This window comes from Leptonychotes weddellii, chromosome 2 (assembly GCF_054177405.1).
Source record: "Leptonychotes weddellii isolate Sample4059 chromosome 2, ASM5417740v2, whole genome shotgun sequence".
NCBI lineage: Eukaryota > Metazoa > Chordata > Mammalia > Carnivora > Phocidae > Leptonychotes > Leptonychotes weddellii.
The window spans coordinates 109,153,633-109,169,401 of record NC_138370.1 but is presented as its reverse complement, the minus strand read 5'-3'; the positions used below and the strand labels follow the sequence as shown (position 1 = coordinate 109,169,401).

The window sequence follows — 15,769 nt, the reverse complement described above, 5'->3', positions numbered from 1 at the left end:
GGCGCCTGGGTGGCTCAGTTGGTTAAGCGACTGCCTTCGGCTCAGGTCATGATCCTGGAGTCCCGGGATCGAGTCCCGCATCGGGCTCCCTGCTCGGCAGGGAGTCTGCTTCTCCCTCTGACCCTCCTCCTTCTCATGCTCTCTGTCTCTCATTCTCTCTGTCTCAAATAAATAAATAAAATCTTAAAAAAAAAAAAAAAGATCCTGGACTAAATTGTTAGGACAAGTCAGTTTTGAAACAAATGACAAAGTTGTAATACAGACTGCAGATTAAACTCTGGTATCAATATTACATTTCCTGAGTTTGATAATGGTACTGTGGTTCTGTATTTTTAAATAACATTGAAATATTAAGAGATAAAGTGACATGATATATGCGGGCGCCTGGGTGGCTCAGATGGTTAAGCGTCTGCCTTCAGCTCAGGTCATGATCTCAGGGTCCTGGGATCGAGTCCCGCATCAGGTTCCCTGCTCAGTGCAGAGCCTGCTTCTCCCTCTCCCTCTGCCACTCCCTCTGCTTGTGCTCTTCTGTCTCTCTGTCAAATAAATAAATAAAATCTTTATTAAAAAAAAAAGTGACATGGTATATGCAACCTATTTTCAAGTGGTTCAAAAAATAAATAGTATGTATATTTCTATATCTGTATATATATAAATTGTGTGTGTGTGTATGTAAGTGTATGAATTAGGCATATGCTGAAGGAGTCATATTAAGTGAGAAATTAAGGATTCTTCTAAAGCAATACTGAGGTAGCGAGCTAATTATTTTGGGAGGAAAGAGTACTTATGTTCACATAACATTGAATCTGGAGACAACCTGAGTGGGTCAGAATCCTGGATCTAAGTGGTATGAACTTGGTCAAGTTACTTACTCTGTCTGTGTCTCAATTTTCTTATCTATAGAATGGGGATAATAACAGTATTTACCTCACAGGGTATTTGTGAAGATAGATTGAATTAATCATTGAAAAGTAGTGTGTAGTAGGCACACTAAATATTAAATAGTAGTGGTACTAGTAAGTAAACTCTCCTTAGTACTTATCTTAATTGGATTATAAATTGCTTTATCATGTGCTAAGCTATATCAAATTAATACCATTCTTTTGATGAGCTCACAAATACTGTGTATAAAAGTGTAAAAGTAAATATATGAAAATGTTACAGAAGTTACAAGAGTGGTTGTCATTGGATTTAAATGTCTTCTTTATAACTTTTTGATCTTCTAAAATCTTCTAGAATTGTTAAGTAGGATCTTAATTTCAGAATAAAAATCAGTTTAACAAGAATTTCATTGGCCTACCTGGAGATTTATTCATTTCCAGTGGTATATTTGAAAACTAATAGATTTTTGTTATGTGTTTGTATTTGAAACTGAAATACTCATCTATAACAGTGACATATTAGAATACATCTATGTTTCTTTTCAAAGACATACATAAAATCTTGACACTGACAAAATAAATAATTTGTGATTAATTTGATAATTTGGTTATTTTTCTTTTCCCCAGTACTTATGTTTTGGTTTCTCTTATGAATGGTAATAACTTATATACTGTATTTACCTGGAAAGGTCTGTTGAAACTTTAAAGTCTCTAGACTTAAAGTCTTTAGAATGAAAACATTTATATTCCTATATTAGCAAACATACAATAATTATATAATAAGGTCTCAATAAATAATTTTAGCTCTAAAATTTCAGAGTTAGAAGGGCTCTTATATTACCAATTACAATCCATTTATTGTACAGATGAGTGACCTTAAAATGATGAAAGTTTGGCCACTTGCCCAAAGTCATGTCATATATTATTAATTGAAGATGAAAGACTTAACTACATTCTTCTTTCTTTCCATCATACTTCTTTTCTTCCTCCTTTCTTCAATGTCTACTTTCTCCCAAGCAAACCTAGAATTTTTACACTAAAACATTATTTGAAGACCAAAGAATAAAAAGTAGTATTTAAAGAAACTGTAAAGAAATTTTAAAATCTGTGAATGGTCCGTTCTTGTGAAGAGCAAGAGAAGAAAATGTATGGTTTAAAAAGTTGAATAGGCAGAGGTAGACCTAATACTTGCTAAATATGTGCCAAAACTCTTCAATAACTTTTTTCCTTCCACTTTGTGCAAAAAATCTTTGAAGTGGGAAAGACAAGGGGGAGAAACCTTAAGGGAATTGAAGCTCATGGTAGGTACTTTCAATGAATTCAAATTTCGAGGTCCAAATGAATGATATCCTAGGGGAAGAATGCACTTTCTGAGGTGACATATGAGATACCATGGATAATATGTACAAAACATGAAAAAGGGGAATGTTATACAGTTGGATATTAGCATATTCAAAATTAGAAAAAACATTCATTCTGCTTGAACAGTGACTTTTATTCTCTGATAAAATTATAGGATGGATTATTAATCTGATGCGTTACAGGTGATAAAACAAATAAGCAGTTTATTTCTTTTTTGATAGCATGAGCTGGTTACACATATATTTTGAGTTCAATAATGCCTTTTACAAAGTACTTAAAAACTATATAGAATAGCCTGGTTGGATGACACTATAATAAAGGATACCCATGGGTGATTAAAAAAAAAAAATATCTAGATTGTTAACTAATGAACTACTATCAAAATGGGGAGAACTTTAGAGGCAAGCTGCAATGCTTTTCATCAATATTTGACTAGTAATGTGAGTGAAGAATTAAAAGCCTGCTTCTCAAACTTCCAAATGAGTCAAGGCTAGCAAAAAAAAGTTGATATGATGATTGATAGGTAACAATTCAAAATATATCAGATAGATGTGAAAGACCAAAGAACCAAAGAATGAAACTGATGAGAGATAAATATAAAATCTAACATTTTGCTTCAAAATCAATTGCATAGGACTTAAGAGAACCTCTAGACTGGTAGTGTTTCATTTAAAAATATATTTTGGGGGGAGGGATTCAAAAATATGTTTTAAATGTATTCTACCTTAAGTTTAGTATAAGGCAATGTTGTAATTGCACCTTGTAAAGATGATTCAAGCTTCAATTTCATTTTCAAAAACTATGTTATTCATATCAGTTGAGGAAAAATTGATGAATTAGACTCTGTTTGAAAGAAGATGACCAGTATTTTGAGGGATATGGAAATCATATCTTGAGAAGAGTGATTGTATAAGCAAATTACTTTTAGTGTTAAAATAGCATTTCCAATTGGGGAATAAAGTAATATTCTTCAAGTATTTGAAACATTAGGTAGATTATTCAGATTTATAATGTGATGTATAGATGACAGCACAAAGACACCTAATAGAAGGTGTACAGGAAAGCAAGTATCTGTTCATATATACTCAAAGCTTTATATTAATTAGAATATTTCAAATGTAAATTGTTCATCTTGAAAAGATGCAACTGAACTTGTAATAAAATTACATAAAATAATGTACGTGGAACATGTAACATGGCACTAAATATATAGTAAGTATTAAATAAACGTGTGACTATTAGCATTATTAATACAATGTCCTTAGCATTATATTCAAGCATAAATTAAATGATTATTTGTGAGATATGATCATTTATTTCAGATTAAATTTAGAACAATATTTTTTTTAACCTCTCTAAGTTTGTTTCTAAGTAAGATTCAGTTATTGTATGGCTTATTAGCCACGTCCCCTGATAATATAAATCCATCTCCTTTTCATGATTTGAGAGAATGCAAGTCTTTTATCTCCTTTCAAGGAAAATGTTATGACTGTGTAATTAGAATAGTTTTGAAAAAGATTATTTATATTCCAGTTTTAGTTCTAGTTCTTCAAAATTCAAATAATCACTTCTTCGTTAAACATTTGGCATATATTAATATTTTGTAATATATTGACCTACTGTAGTAGACATGATTACTTTAGCTAATGGCAAATAGCATAAATATAAGCATATCAATAAACTAAGAACCTTGTTTTAATTATTGAAGTAATTATTCATTAAGATATAAATCTTTTATCAGTGTATGAGACTTAGTAAATTTTTATATTACCATTTTCTTTTTATTCTGTAAAAATCTCTCTGTCAGAAATGCTGAAGAATAGAAGAGATTTATAAGAATTAAATAATGAGAACCCAGTGAATGTTCCATCTTTATTCATATATGAAGCAAATTTTTATTGATCATGAATCTATGAGAGACAAATGTGGTAGATACTAAGAATATGTCAAATTAAAAGAAAAAAGTCATAATCTTTACCTTCATGGAGCTTGTGGTCTCATAGAAAACCCAGACATTATTCAAAGAATCACACAAATATTTATAAAATGACAACTGCTACAACTACTAGAGAAGTGAGGGATATAGAGCTCTGATAGTATAAATAACAAGAATTATTATTCTAATCAAAGGGGGTCATGGATACCTATCCTGAGGAAGTGATAATTGAGCTGATTTATGAAAATGAACAAGAATTTACTTGAAGAACTTTCAGGAAGACCAATCCATTCGGTGGGAATAGCACGTACAAAGACCATGCATCAGGAAGAAGTTCTGGAAAAGAAAATGGCCCAGCATGTATATGTTGAGGTCGGCTGAGGATAGTCTATCTAAAGATGGATAGGCTATGTTAAAGAGTTTAATCTTTTTCCTAAGAGCAATGCAAATCCATTGAGAACCTTTAAACTGTGACAGGAGACAGGATTAGATTTGCTCTCCAGAAAAATTATTTTGACTGCAATAGGGAGATTAAGAGAAGAAAAATGGTAGAGTTTAGGTAGACTCACAATGAGCCCATAAAAGCAATGGTGAGAGCTGGAAATAGTAGAGAAGTGAATGGATATTAGGATTCCCAGGTGGTAGAATCAACAGTGACAGACAGGATAGGAGGCATAAGATTGAAAAGATAATGAGACCATCAAGATTTAAGACTTATGTGAAAAGATATTCATTGAAGCAGGAGACTTTGGTGGAGGATTGGTTAGAGTCAAACACATGAATATGGTCTTGGCCATGGTAAATCTGAGGTATTTTTGAGACGTCTGATAGAAATGTAGTTACATAAATCAGTCTGGACTCCAGAGCTCAGATACATATCTAGAAATATAAATTTGTAAATCTAATGCATGAATGGGGACGATGGAAGTAATAGATATAAATGGGGTTGCCTTGGCAGAGATCTCGAATGATAAAAGTCTGTAAGGCCCAAGTCCAGAGTATTGCCAACATGAGCTTGGTAAAAGAACTGAAAAAGAAGCTTATATCATGTCATGAAATCCAATGAAAAGAGTGTTTATGATGGAGAGAGCAGTCATCACTGTCAAATGTCAAGAAACCTAAAGAGATGAGCACTAAGTTGTGTCCACTTGACTCAGCAATGCAAAAATTAAGAGGTGCTGTGTCCATTGAGTAATAGAGTACTTAACAATATAGGTACAAAAGAATCTTCCCAGGCTTACTAGGAGGTTTGGAAATAGAGACAAATCTTTAGAGAAAATTGTGAAAAAGGGGGAGAGAAAGGGTAATAACAGATTCAGAAGTTATGGAGAAAAGGACAGGCTTTTCTGTTTTTGTTTTTATTTTAATCAAAGGAGTTACAAATCTTTTCATGGGAAATTTACAGTTGACAGGATGATGTTTAATACATAAAAGACAAGAGTTTAAATAATTGAAAGAGGGAATTGGTTGATAAGTTCACTGATGGAGGGTTGGTTTTAGGAAGGAAGACAGCTCTCCATTGTAAACAGAGGTTAAATAGAATAGGTTGGGTGTGGGATATAGGTTGAGAGATAGAAATAAGCCTGAATTTTAATCTGATATCTTCTATGTTCCTTATAAAATAGCAGCGAAGGTCATCTTCCAAGAGTGGGGGCAGGGAGTACTGAGAAGATTAAATGTTTCATGAGGGTAAAGATTTGAGAAGTAGAAACTGGACAAGTGAATTGACATGTATGTGTAAATAGATAAATGATAAGGAAGGAAGGAAGGAAAGGGAAGAAGGAAAGAAAGAGAAAGAAAGAAGAAAGAAAGAAAGAAAGAGAGAAAGAAAGAAAAAGAAAAAAGACGAAAGGAAGAAAGGCAGTGAAGGAGAGGGAGGGTAGGAATGATCATTTGTTTCTGATCATTTTTGGTATTTTGGAAATGTTCAAGAAGTTTTTGGGCTATCTTTATGAATCAGTGATTCTTGGCTTTTTTTTTTTTTTTCTTCTGCTCCAGTAAAACTTCTCTCATACAAGTAAGGACTATCACATATTCATATCAAGCACAATGATCTGCTGTCTTATTGATTCTGAAGAAGAGGGTGAGGTACTTCCTTAGGAAGGTATATACAAATCTCAAAGATAGGAAAATGTGTACATATTGTTTCTATTGTGTCTGTACATAAATGTATTTGTGCAGTTTGAAAAGGCCATTAAATGATTCTGATATGCCCTCCACAGGGAGACTGGGAATTTCTCCTTGAAAACAGAATAGCCAAGTGTTAAAAGTGGACCAGAATTTAGGAAGTTCTCCATAGAAAAATGACAAGTAATTATTATATTTAATAAATATTTTAGCACATGCAATATAATCAGTTTCCTTTTCCAAAAAGAAAGCACACATCATTCCCTAGATATCATTTTTCCATTATAGAAATTCGCTTCATGATACTTGTAAGTATCTATTAGTAGAATTAGTGTATGACTATTCCAATTCACAGTCATTAATTAGGTGTTAAACATTCAATTATTTATCAGCAAAATATTGATGAACATTTACAAATATTCAGTCAACTTGTCAGTAAGTTCTTCCTTGGGTGAAATTTTCTGATTTTAATTGAGTCATAAATGTTTTGGGTCACTAGTGCATCAATTACTAAATTACTGATCCATTGTACTGTAATGTCCTGAAAAAGTAAAGGCAACTTCTGAAAGCCTAATTGAATCTTGGAGAGATTTGTATTCGCCATTGGATTAAGATAAATGAGTCAACTCACAATAATCACACTAAACTTAGGTACATTCATTTCACAAATGGGTAAACTGAAGCTCAGAAAAGATAGAACTAGAGAGGTAAGGATCCAGGTGAAAAGACCTAATTCCTAATATCTAGCTACAGAAAATAAATACATGAGCTTGAAAGCAATAATAATTATTTCTCTGAAAGTTCATTTTCATGTAGTGTTATTAAATTTAATACCTCTCCATTAATAATTTATAAACTCATGGTGTTTATACTAATATGGCCTTGTTGCATTGTAAATAGCGTAATAAAAAACCCCACAAAATTTTAGACTCTTTTAAGGTAAAAACTGTCCTAAAACTAGTTATCTCAACCACCTACTATATGGGTTACTTGGAAAACGAAGGATTTTTTGCAATAGGGTCAGTGGTTATGAGGACAGGTTTGGAGTAAGAAAAACCAAGCTTTGATACTGGCTTCTGTGCTTATCAACTATGAGAACTAAATGAGTTACTTAATTCTTGTAGTTGTTCCATCTATGAAATCGAGGGGAAAACACGTATTTCATGATGTATTGTAAGGGTTAAATAAGAAAATTTATTTAACTACTTAGTACTGGGCCTAGCAGCAAATATATATGGGCTGATATATATGTATAAATATAAACATATATACACGCACAAACACACATAAAGTTTAAATGTAGCTTAGAATAGTTTTGAGGCCATTATTACTTCAGAGACTAGATTTATTTGAACTGGTTTAGCACTCTATTAGGTATGTTACTTTTCATGTTTTTGTGTTTTTGTTTTTGCTTGTTTGTTTGTTTTGGTCTCCAAAAGCAATAAAACCAGTTTCTATACTCCTTCATAAAACAATGCAAAAGAAAGAAAAATAATAACAAAAATGTTCAACAAACAATTTACTATTATTTGTATTTGTCTGGAAGGAGCTTCCCACAGCTTTAATCATAGCCATGGGTTATTATTTCAAACAAAATACATCTTTTAGATATTTAAATGTGTGTTCTCATATCATGGAATTGAAATGTAATTCATTTGTTCTGTGATCTCACTGCAATTCTGCTAAGTGCTTCAAATAAGTAAAATAGCATGTACTGTAGTTTTGAGTGCTAGCACTGAGAATCTAAAGAGATACACATTGAAAAGAAGGGTTGTCCAAGAAAAATTAGGTATCCTTAATCTTTAATTTTTCATTAAAACATTTCTGAGGTTTATACAATAAAAATCATGGTAGAGACTTTTGGCAAATGACATTATAACTTAGTGCTATATGAAAGTTCTAACAAACTAATATATTTAGAGCTTAATAATATAAATTCTGGGGGTGCCTTGGTGGCTCAGTTGGTTAAGTGTCTGCCTTCGGCTCAGGTCATGATCCCAGGGTCCTGGGATGGAGCCCCACATCAGGCTCCTTGCCCAGCGGGGAACCTGCTTCTCCCTCTCCCTCTGCCTGCCACTCCCCCTGCTTGTGCTCTCTCTCTCTCTCTCTCTTTGTCAAATAAATAGATAAAATCTTTTAAAAAATATATAAATTCTGATGCAGAGAAATCTAAACCAAGAGTAAAATGCTATGTTGAGCTTTTTTTTTTTTTTTTTTTTAATTTACCTGCCTAAGAATTTACATGTTAAGAATATAATTAAGTATCTTGGGAACATTTTCTCAGAAAGAATTCTTTAGAATAAGTTTTGCCTTTGCTACTGTGTTAATGATGGCTTTGATAAAATGACCCAAGGAAAAAAGACAATTTCCTTCAGGTGTTATCTGTGTCTGAAATATTCTTCACTGATTTCACATGCACTGATAATATGAACAAGGTAATTTATCTGACTCTGGTCGGGCAAGATTTGCAGTGAGAAATGCAAAATTCACACAGAGTTTGCCTCTAAGAAATCTCTGCCGTGTTTTTCAGTTTATATAAAAAGACTAAAGATGTTGCCTGAGGCATTGTTTTCTTTTCCTTAAAGCAAGCTGAAGCACCACAAATCAAGTTGTTTTTCACATTGTTAATTTAATATTTTCTCTTTCAATTTCTCAGAGAGCCGACATAGGGATTTCTGCTTTAACCATCACCCCAGATCGTGAGAATGTGGTGGACTTTACAACACGCTATATGGACTACTCAGTGGGAGTACTACTGCGAAGGGCTGAAAAGACAGTGGACATGTTTGCCTGTCTTGCACCATTTGATCTCTCTCTCTGGGCTTGCATTGCTGGCACTGTTCTTCTGGTGGGTCTTCTGGTCTACCTCCTGAATTGGCTTAATCCCCCACGATTACAAATGGGATCAATGACTTCTACTACTCTCTACAACTCCATGTGGTTTGTGTATGGATCCTTTGTACAACAAGGTAAGGAGAAAGAATACATTTTAGTCTGAAAAAGGAATATGTTTCAAATGCCATGAATCAGTTAAGAATGTTCTATATCTGACATCAATAAGTGTTCTAAAGGGTCTTCACAGCAATGCTTAGAAAAGAACATTTCCTACTCTTTCCTAGAGGATCTCAAACACAGCAGGTTTCCCACAAAAATGGTTCATTACCTTTTGATGTAGGTTCAATTTCATCAACAAAGCCAAAAATGAATGTCAGAGGTAAGGTTCACAAGAAACTCAAGATCAGATTTCCCCTCCTCCCCCCCCTAATTTTTTTTTTTTTCCTTTCTCTGACATTCTGAGAAATAACCTTACTAGGATGAAACAACTTACAACCAGAGCAGACACTGTCTAATTATTTACATATATAAGACATGTTGGGACTGGTTCTTTGTTCAGAGACATTATTTAATGTATTAAAAATATTCAATGGTGGTGAAAAAACTTCGATTCATTTAAGATTCTGATAAGAAATTTTGTCTTATCTTTCATCTTAATATTTAATCTTTACCAATGATTTAACTTACAATGTCATGGTATTCTAAAGAATGTCTTTGTTTTGTTATTCAATATTTAATCTGCCCTACTCTTTAAAGTTGTCCAGTTATTTCTATGACTCCCACCATTTTAGAATAGAATAATACTTACTGAACTCCTTATTTGAGACTACGGCCATTATGCAGAATGAAATAATAAAATACTTAGGGGATCGATAGTTTCTTACAAACCTATCACATATAATAAGGAGGAGAAATATGTGTCATAATGGAGATACATGACACTTTTGCTTTAATATTTATAAATTTCAATAGCATCTTATTTTTTATTCACACTTGCTATTAGATCTTCCATTAAATTTGAGTAGTTGTTCTCAACTGCATACTCCTGCGTGAGACCACTGGCCCAGAGAGGGCCTAGAAGAGAGCCCTAAGAAAAGGAATGGGCTAGAGGAGCTTTCAGTGCTAACTGACAAAGAGTAATAAGAAAGACGCAAGTACCATGTATAGCATGCAGTGGTATACATACCAAATAAAGACAATATTTAAAGATGGCGGGTTTGGCCAAAGATGTTAAACATTTCAAAAAATCAAGTAAAATTAAGACTTGAAAGATACTTACTGGATTTAGCAATAAACTTGTTATTGGTAGTATTCCAGTGACTGTAGCTGCATTACCAGATCCTCCAAAACCTACCAGTTCTGTGGGTCAGAAGTTTAGACAAGACATAGGGAGGATGGCTTGTCTTTACTCAGTGATGTCTGAGGACTCAACTAGACAACTCAAAGTCTGAAAATGAACTCGTCTGAAGGCTTGTGCATTTCACTTACATGTCTGGTGCCTGATGCTGGCTGAGGGCTGGTAGCTTCAGTTTTCTTTTATGGTCTCTCTTCATGGGATAGTTTGGCCTTTCTCACAGAATGGTAGTTAATTTCTCCATAAAGAGCATTCCAAAAAGAGAAAAAAGAGTCAATGAAACAGAAAAATGTTAGAGTCCAGGTTGGGGATCACAAACTTGTATGATGGCGTGAGTTCCTCTTGTAGGGAACATCCTGGTTGTGCCTGTCTCATAACTTTGTTATAAAAATTAAAGTGGCTAAAAATTATGAAGTTCTTAGATAAAATAACTTATATAAGGGTCACATAATTGCTTACCACATAAATAAAAAATAAAAACAAATCATACTCAGCTGTGGATAGTCAGGCACATGGAAAAAGGATAAAAAGGCAAATGATTTTAGATTATTTGCAAGATAATGGTTAAAATGGTAGCTCCTAGGGTACATGAAGCAATAAAAAAAAAAAAATAGAAAGACCAATAATAAGAATGCAGTAAGAGTATGACTGGAAAGTAATAGAGTAGTAGTAGGAGAGAATAGAGTTCTTGATGAGACCAAAAAACAAAAGTGGAAATATCAGTGTGAGGGAGTTTGAAGTTTGTATTTATGGATTCCTGAAGTTAAGAGTTGGTGAGGGACTTCAAAGCTGATCAAGGAACTGAGAGCCCAGAGGATTAGATGAACCATCTGCAATGACGGTCAACTCAGATTGGAGAGAAAGAAAATGAGCCATGTGCCAAAGTTGTCAGTAAATGAGGACAAATAGCTAGGAGATGTTAATAGGTATGAGCACAGGCTAAAAATAAAGGTTAGTATAGTTAGATGTAATTAACCTTTGTTTTCATCTCACTTCTTCCCAATCCACCCAATTTTCTGTACATGGCTTAATAACCACCAATATTCAGTTGACCCCCCCCAAATCTACATCACCCATTCTTTAATTTTAGTTTTGTATATCCAGCTGCTCACTAGACCACTCTCTGGATATAGCAAAAGCACCATGAATTCCAACATGTCAAACATTGAATTTATTTTACACTTTAAAGCTTTGTAGCTTCTCATATTCTCTTCCAGCTGATGCATTGCTAGCCACTCAGATATACAGGTTAGAAACTCTGAAAACAGTTTGATTTCTTCTTCCTTCTATCCCTTCTATCCAACCACAGTTAGGTCCTGTGAATTTTACCTTCTAAATATTTCTAGAAGTGGAAATCTTGTCTCACCTAGACAGATTAAGCCCACACTCCTACCTAGATTAAGCCTACTTCATTTCTCATCTGAACTACAGGAATGTTGTTAACAGGTCTTTCTTTTTTCAATCTTGTCCCCTGCCAACATATGCTCCACATACTTGCATATATATCCAAGTTATTTCTATCAGGGAGAGCTAAACACATAATTCTCATTCTTTAAATATTTTCTTGGCTCCTCAATGCTCACAGTTTAAAAGTCTGAGTTACTTGGAACATGAACAATATTCCACCATTGGGCTCCTGTCCAGGGCTCAATTCTCATCTCTTACCGTTCATGCCTCACATTTAATTGTTCAGTTACTCCAAATGGCTTTTGTCCCTTGAATACAAGACTGTGTCATGACTCTCTGCCATTGCTTCTGCTCCTTTCAATTCCTAAAATGCCTTTATTACTAAACTGCTTAATCTCTATTCTTACTCTGCTTTCATATGGCAAGTTGCTATGCATCCTCTAATTCTTGTTTTGATCTCACTTCTTTTAGGAAATATTTGCTGGGATTAGGAACCATCTTCTAAGCTTCTGAAGATATATTTATCGTAACACTTATAAACTATTATGTCATTGCCTTTTCTTCATTTGTCTCCATCTGAGTCCTTTGAACATAAAACAGTGTCTTATGGTTATAGTCCCTTTACCTACAGTTCAGTGTCTTGTACATATTAAGTGTTTGATAAATGCAAAGTGATCAACTAAATGAATAAATACATGCTAAATAGTTAACTAAACAAAGCATGGAGTTAACTGCAATGTTGTGCTTATTAGATTATAATCTGTTCCCCAATGATCTAAATTCACGAAACCTAACAGGCAGTTACTCAGAATGTCTCTACTGGTGTATTTTATTAAGCAGCTAAGATGAGGAACTTATAAATAAGGTATCAGATTTGTTGAAGCTTTATTTTTGAGGATGTTGACATGCTTTCTGAACTCTGCCTCCAGGTAGCCAAATTAATTTTTGGAGCACATCTAAGAGAAAAAGAAAAGTAAAATTACCCATATGGTTAGCATGATTTTCTCGTGTGTAAACATGACACAGATATCAAAAGTTATAAATATGTTAAGCACTTTTCCATCCCAACTGGGCCTTTAAATGAATTGTACGGCCTGTAGGTTGATTGTACATTAATACAAATTCCTAGTGATGGATACTGCTGAATTGCATATGATTAACTACTTCATCTTTGAAATGCTGCCATTCTTCCACTTCCTAACAATGAAAAGGTGAATTTGTTAAAAGATACAGAAAGCATCTTTACATTTTGATCAAACATAAATTAAGAAAAAGCTCCTAAGCCCTATGAAAAAAAAGAATCAGTCAATGACAGTGTCCATGCACAGGCAATGGAGTTAAAATTAGTGATAATTTTCAATAAAAATACAGTCTTTTTAAGAAGTGCAGCTGTTATTCAGAATTACCATCTTTATTGAGCCACTAGACCAGATTGAATAGGGATAAAAAGCATTTCATGTATTATCGGAAAATTTTCTGAAAAAAGAGTTTAGGGACAGCTAAAAGAAAAATGTTAAATATATGCCAGTTGTTTACTAATTCTGATTTTTTAAAAAGTCTGTAACTTCAAAGCATTCTGGAAAAATAGCTCAGGGAATCCAACTGTGCAAAAGCAGTATGGTCCATTATAGAGATAAACTTAGTACATCTGTTTGGCTGGAACATTAAAGCTTGTGAATTAGATAGTTAAATGCATGAATGAGAGACCAATTTTATGCAAGTTTTGTTGTCGTTTTATATCCTCCTTTATTTCCATGTCTACATGCATCTCTCTGCAATCAACATACTTAAACAACTAGCATTTGATTTTTGAAGATCCTTTATGTTTGGTTTATGGGCAGTGATATTAAAAGCATCATCTTAATATCATCTGGGCCTGCGGGTGGGAGGCCTCTGACTTTTTCACACACATATTGTATACAATTTGTTTGCTGTTTACTTGCAAAGGGCAATTTCAGAGTTTGCCTCAGATGCTTTTGTCTGGTTCTAGAAAGTACAAATATTTATAGTCATGTAAAATATTTATAGCTATTACATATGTTTATTTACCAGCAAGCATTTATTAAGTACCAACTATATGCCAGGAACAGGAAGAACAAAAAGAAAACAAAGAATAACTATATTAACTGGTTTAATTACCATTTCTTGGGTATGCTGTGTATCATGCCCAACTTAGATGTTTTGAGTATGGTCATAAATAAGAAAGATACAGTTCTGGCAGTCATGCTTGGAACCATCTAAATGGGCCATAGCCAAATGGGACCAAAAAAACCACTTCCAATGAGGAGACAGAATTATTGGAAAGAATAAAGAAGGAAAATTCCTTTGCTAGCTTTCTTGAAGATCAAAAAGCTCCACAGATGCCAGTGATGAATAGAAAGGGGGCCTTTAGGAATAGTAGAAGATAACCTGAGGGCTGCTGCACAAGAATTAACAGGAGAGGCAACCCACAGTCTTTGAGATCCCAGGGCAATTTTTGGAAGAAAATAAAGAGCTCTTTCCACTGCCAGATGGATCGTAGTGTTACAGAGAATCACAACTTTCTCGTTTCCACAAAAAGAAGAATCAGACATTCTTCTCTATCGAATTAGGCAACTAAAGAGATTGCTGATGAGAAAGCATCTCTTGAAAACTTAGCATAGGAGAATAACTCAAAAAGACATCTATTTTAATAGTGTAGATATCAAATATATGAAATTTATCAATGTCCTAGTTGCAAAACCCCAAAGGATTCAAACCTTGTAATGCAGTAGCTAAAGCAATTCCTTTGTAATGTTATCTGATATTTCACATTCAATTTGAATATAACAAAAATGATATTGGCTAACTCTGCTGTTTACTGACCCTAACGAACACAGGGAAAATGAGAGTCATCCCCAGTGACAGGCTGACTGGATTATCCAGACAAATTTCTTTCTATGTTCTGTTCTTACAGATATTAACTCAAAAAAGCTCTCTGTAATTTTTATTTGGGTTCAAAAAAACATCTCTGTTGTTGCTAATTATGATTGGCAGCCCTTAATAAAGGGAGTGCCAAGCAGTCTGAGAACTGTCATATCCACTTGAGAATTTCCCCATGCTGATTTAAAACATGACAAGGTGCTCATTTTCTTTCGTTTTATCACCAGAATTAACCACTAAAGAAAAAAAAAAAAAAACTCAGTTGAACTTTCACGTTCTCAGATACTATTCTAAGTCTATCCTTATGGGTGTGGGGAATGAGTAATTTGTATGGTAGAAAACAAGTGCAGTGATGCTAAGATGGAAATCCATTGGTTTACATTTCCAATGAACTGTAATGAGCTCCTAAGCAATGATTCCGTGAATCATATGTATGTAATATGCCCCTGAATTTTGTTTATTTTAATACCAGCTCTTCATGATTTGAGCCAGAAAATCCTTTCTCATGCTAAACTGGGCTTTTGAAGAGTTGAAAGTAATCAAGGCATATGAGGCAAAAATCAGATTTCTGCTTATAAAATGCTTATCAAACAAGAACTGGTGAAAACATTTTTTTTTTTAAGATTTTATTTATTTATTTGAGAGAGAGAGAATGAGAGACAGATAGCACGAGAGGGAAGAGGGCAGAGGGAGAAGCAGACTCCCCGCCGAGCAGGGAGCCCGATGCGGGACTCGATCCAGGGACTCCAGGATCATGACCTGAGCCGAAGGCAGTCGCTTAACCGACTGAGGCACCCAGGCGCCCGGTGAAAACATTTCCTTGACTACTTCGAACTTCTTAAAAATGTATACTATAATTAAAAGCATTATTTTAGTATTTAACGAAACAAAGGAGTGGTTTCCCGAGAGTCATTAAAAAATAAAACAAAGCACTGAAAGGTGATTTTTTAAGATATTCTGAGTTGG

At 34.0% G+C, this 15,769-nt stretch overlaps 1 protein-coding gene across 1 annotated transcript in view; it reads left to right on the top strand.

Moving 5' to 3' along the window:
* The window catches only part of GRID2 (glutamate ionotropic receptor delta type subunit 2), a 1,321,579-nt gene that overhangs the window by 1,054,905 nt on the left and 250,905 nt on the right, over positions 1-15,769 (top strand). The window contains exon 9 of the mRNA XM_081813135.1: positions 8,963-9,275. Coding sequence (XP_081669261.1) covers positions 8,963-9,275 — 313 coding nt within the window. The remainder of the gene's footprint in view (positions 1-8,962; positions 9,276-15,769) is intronic.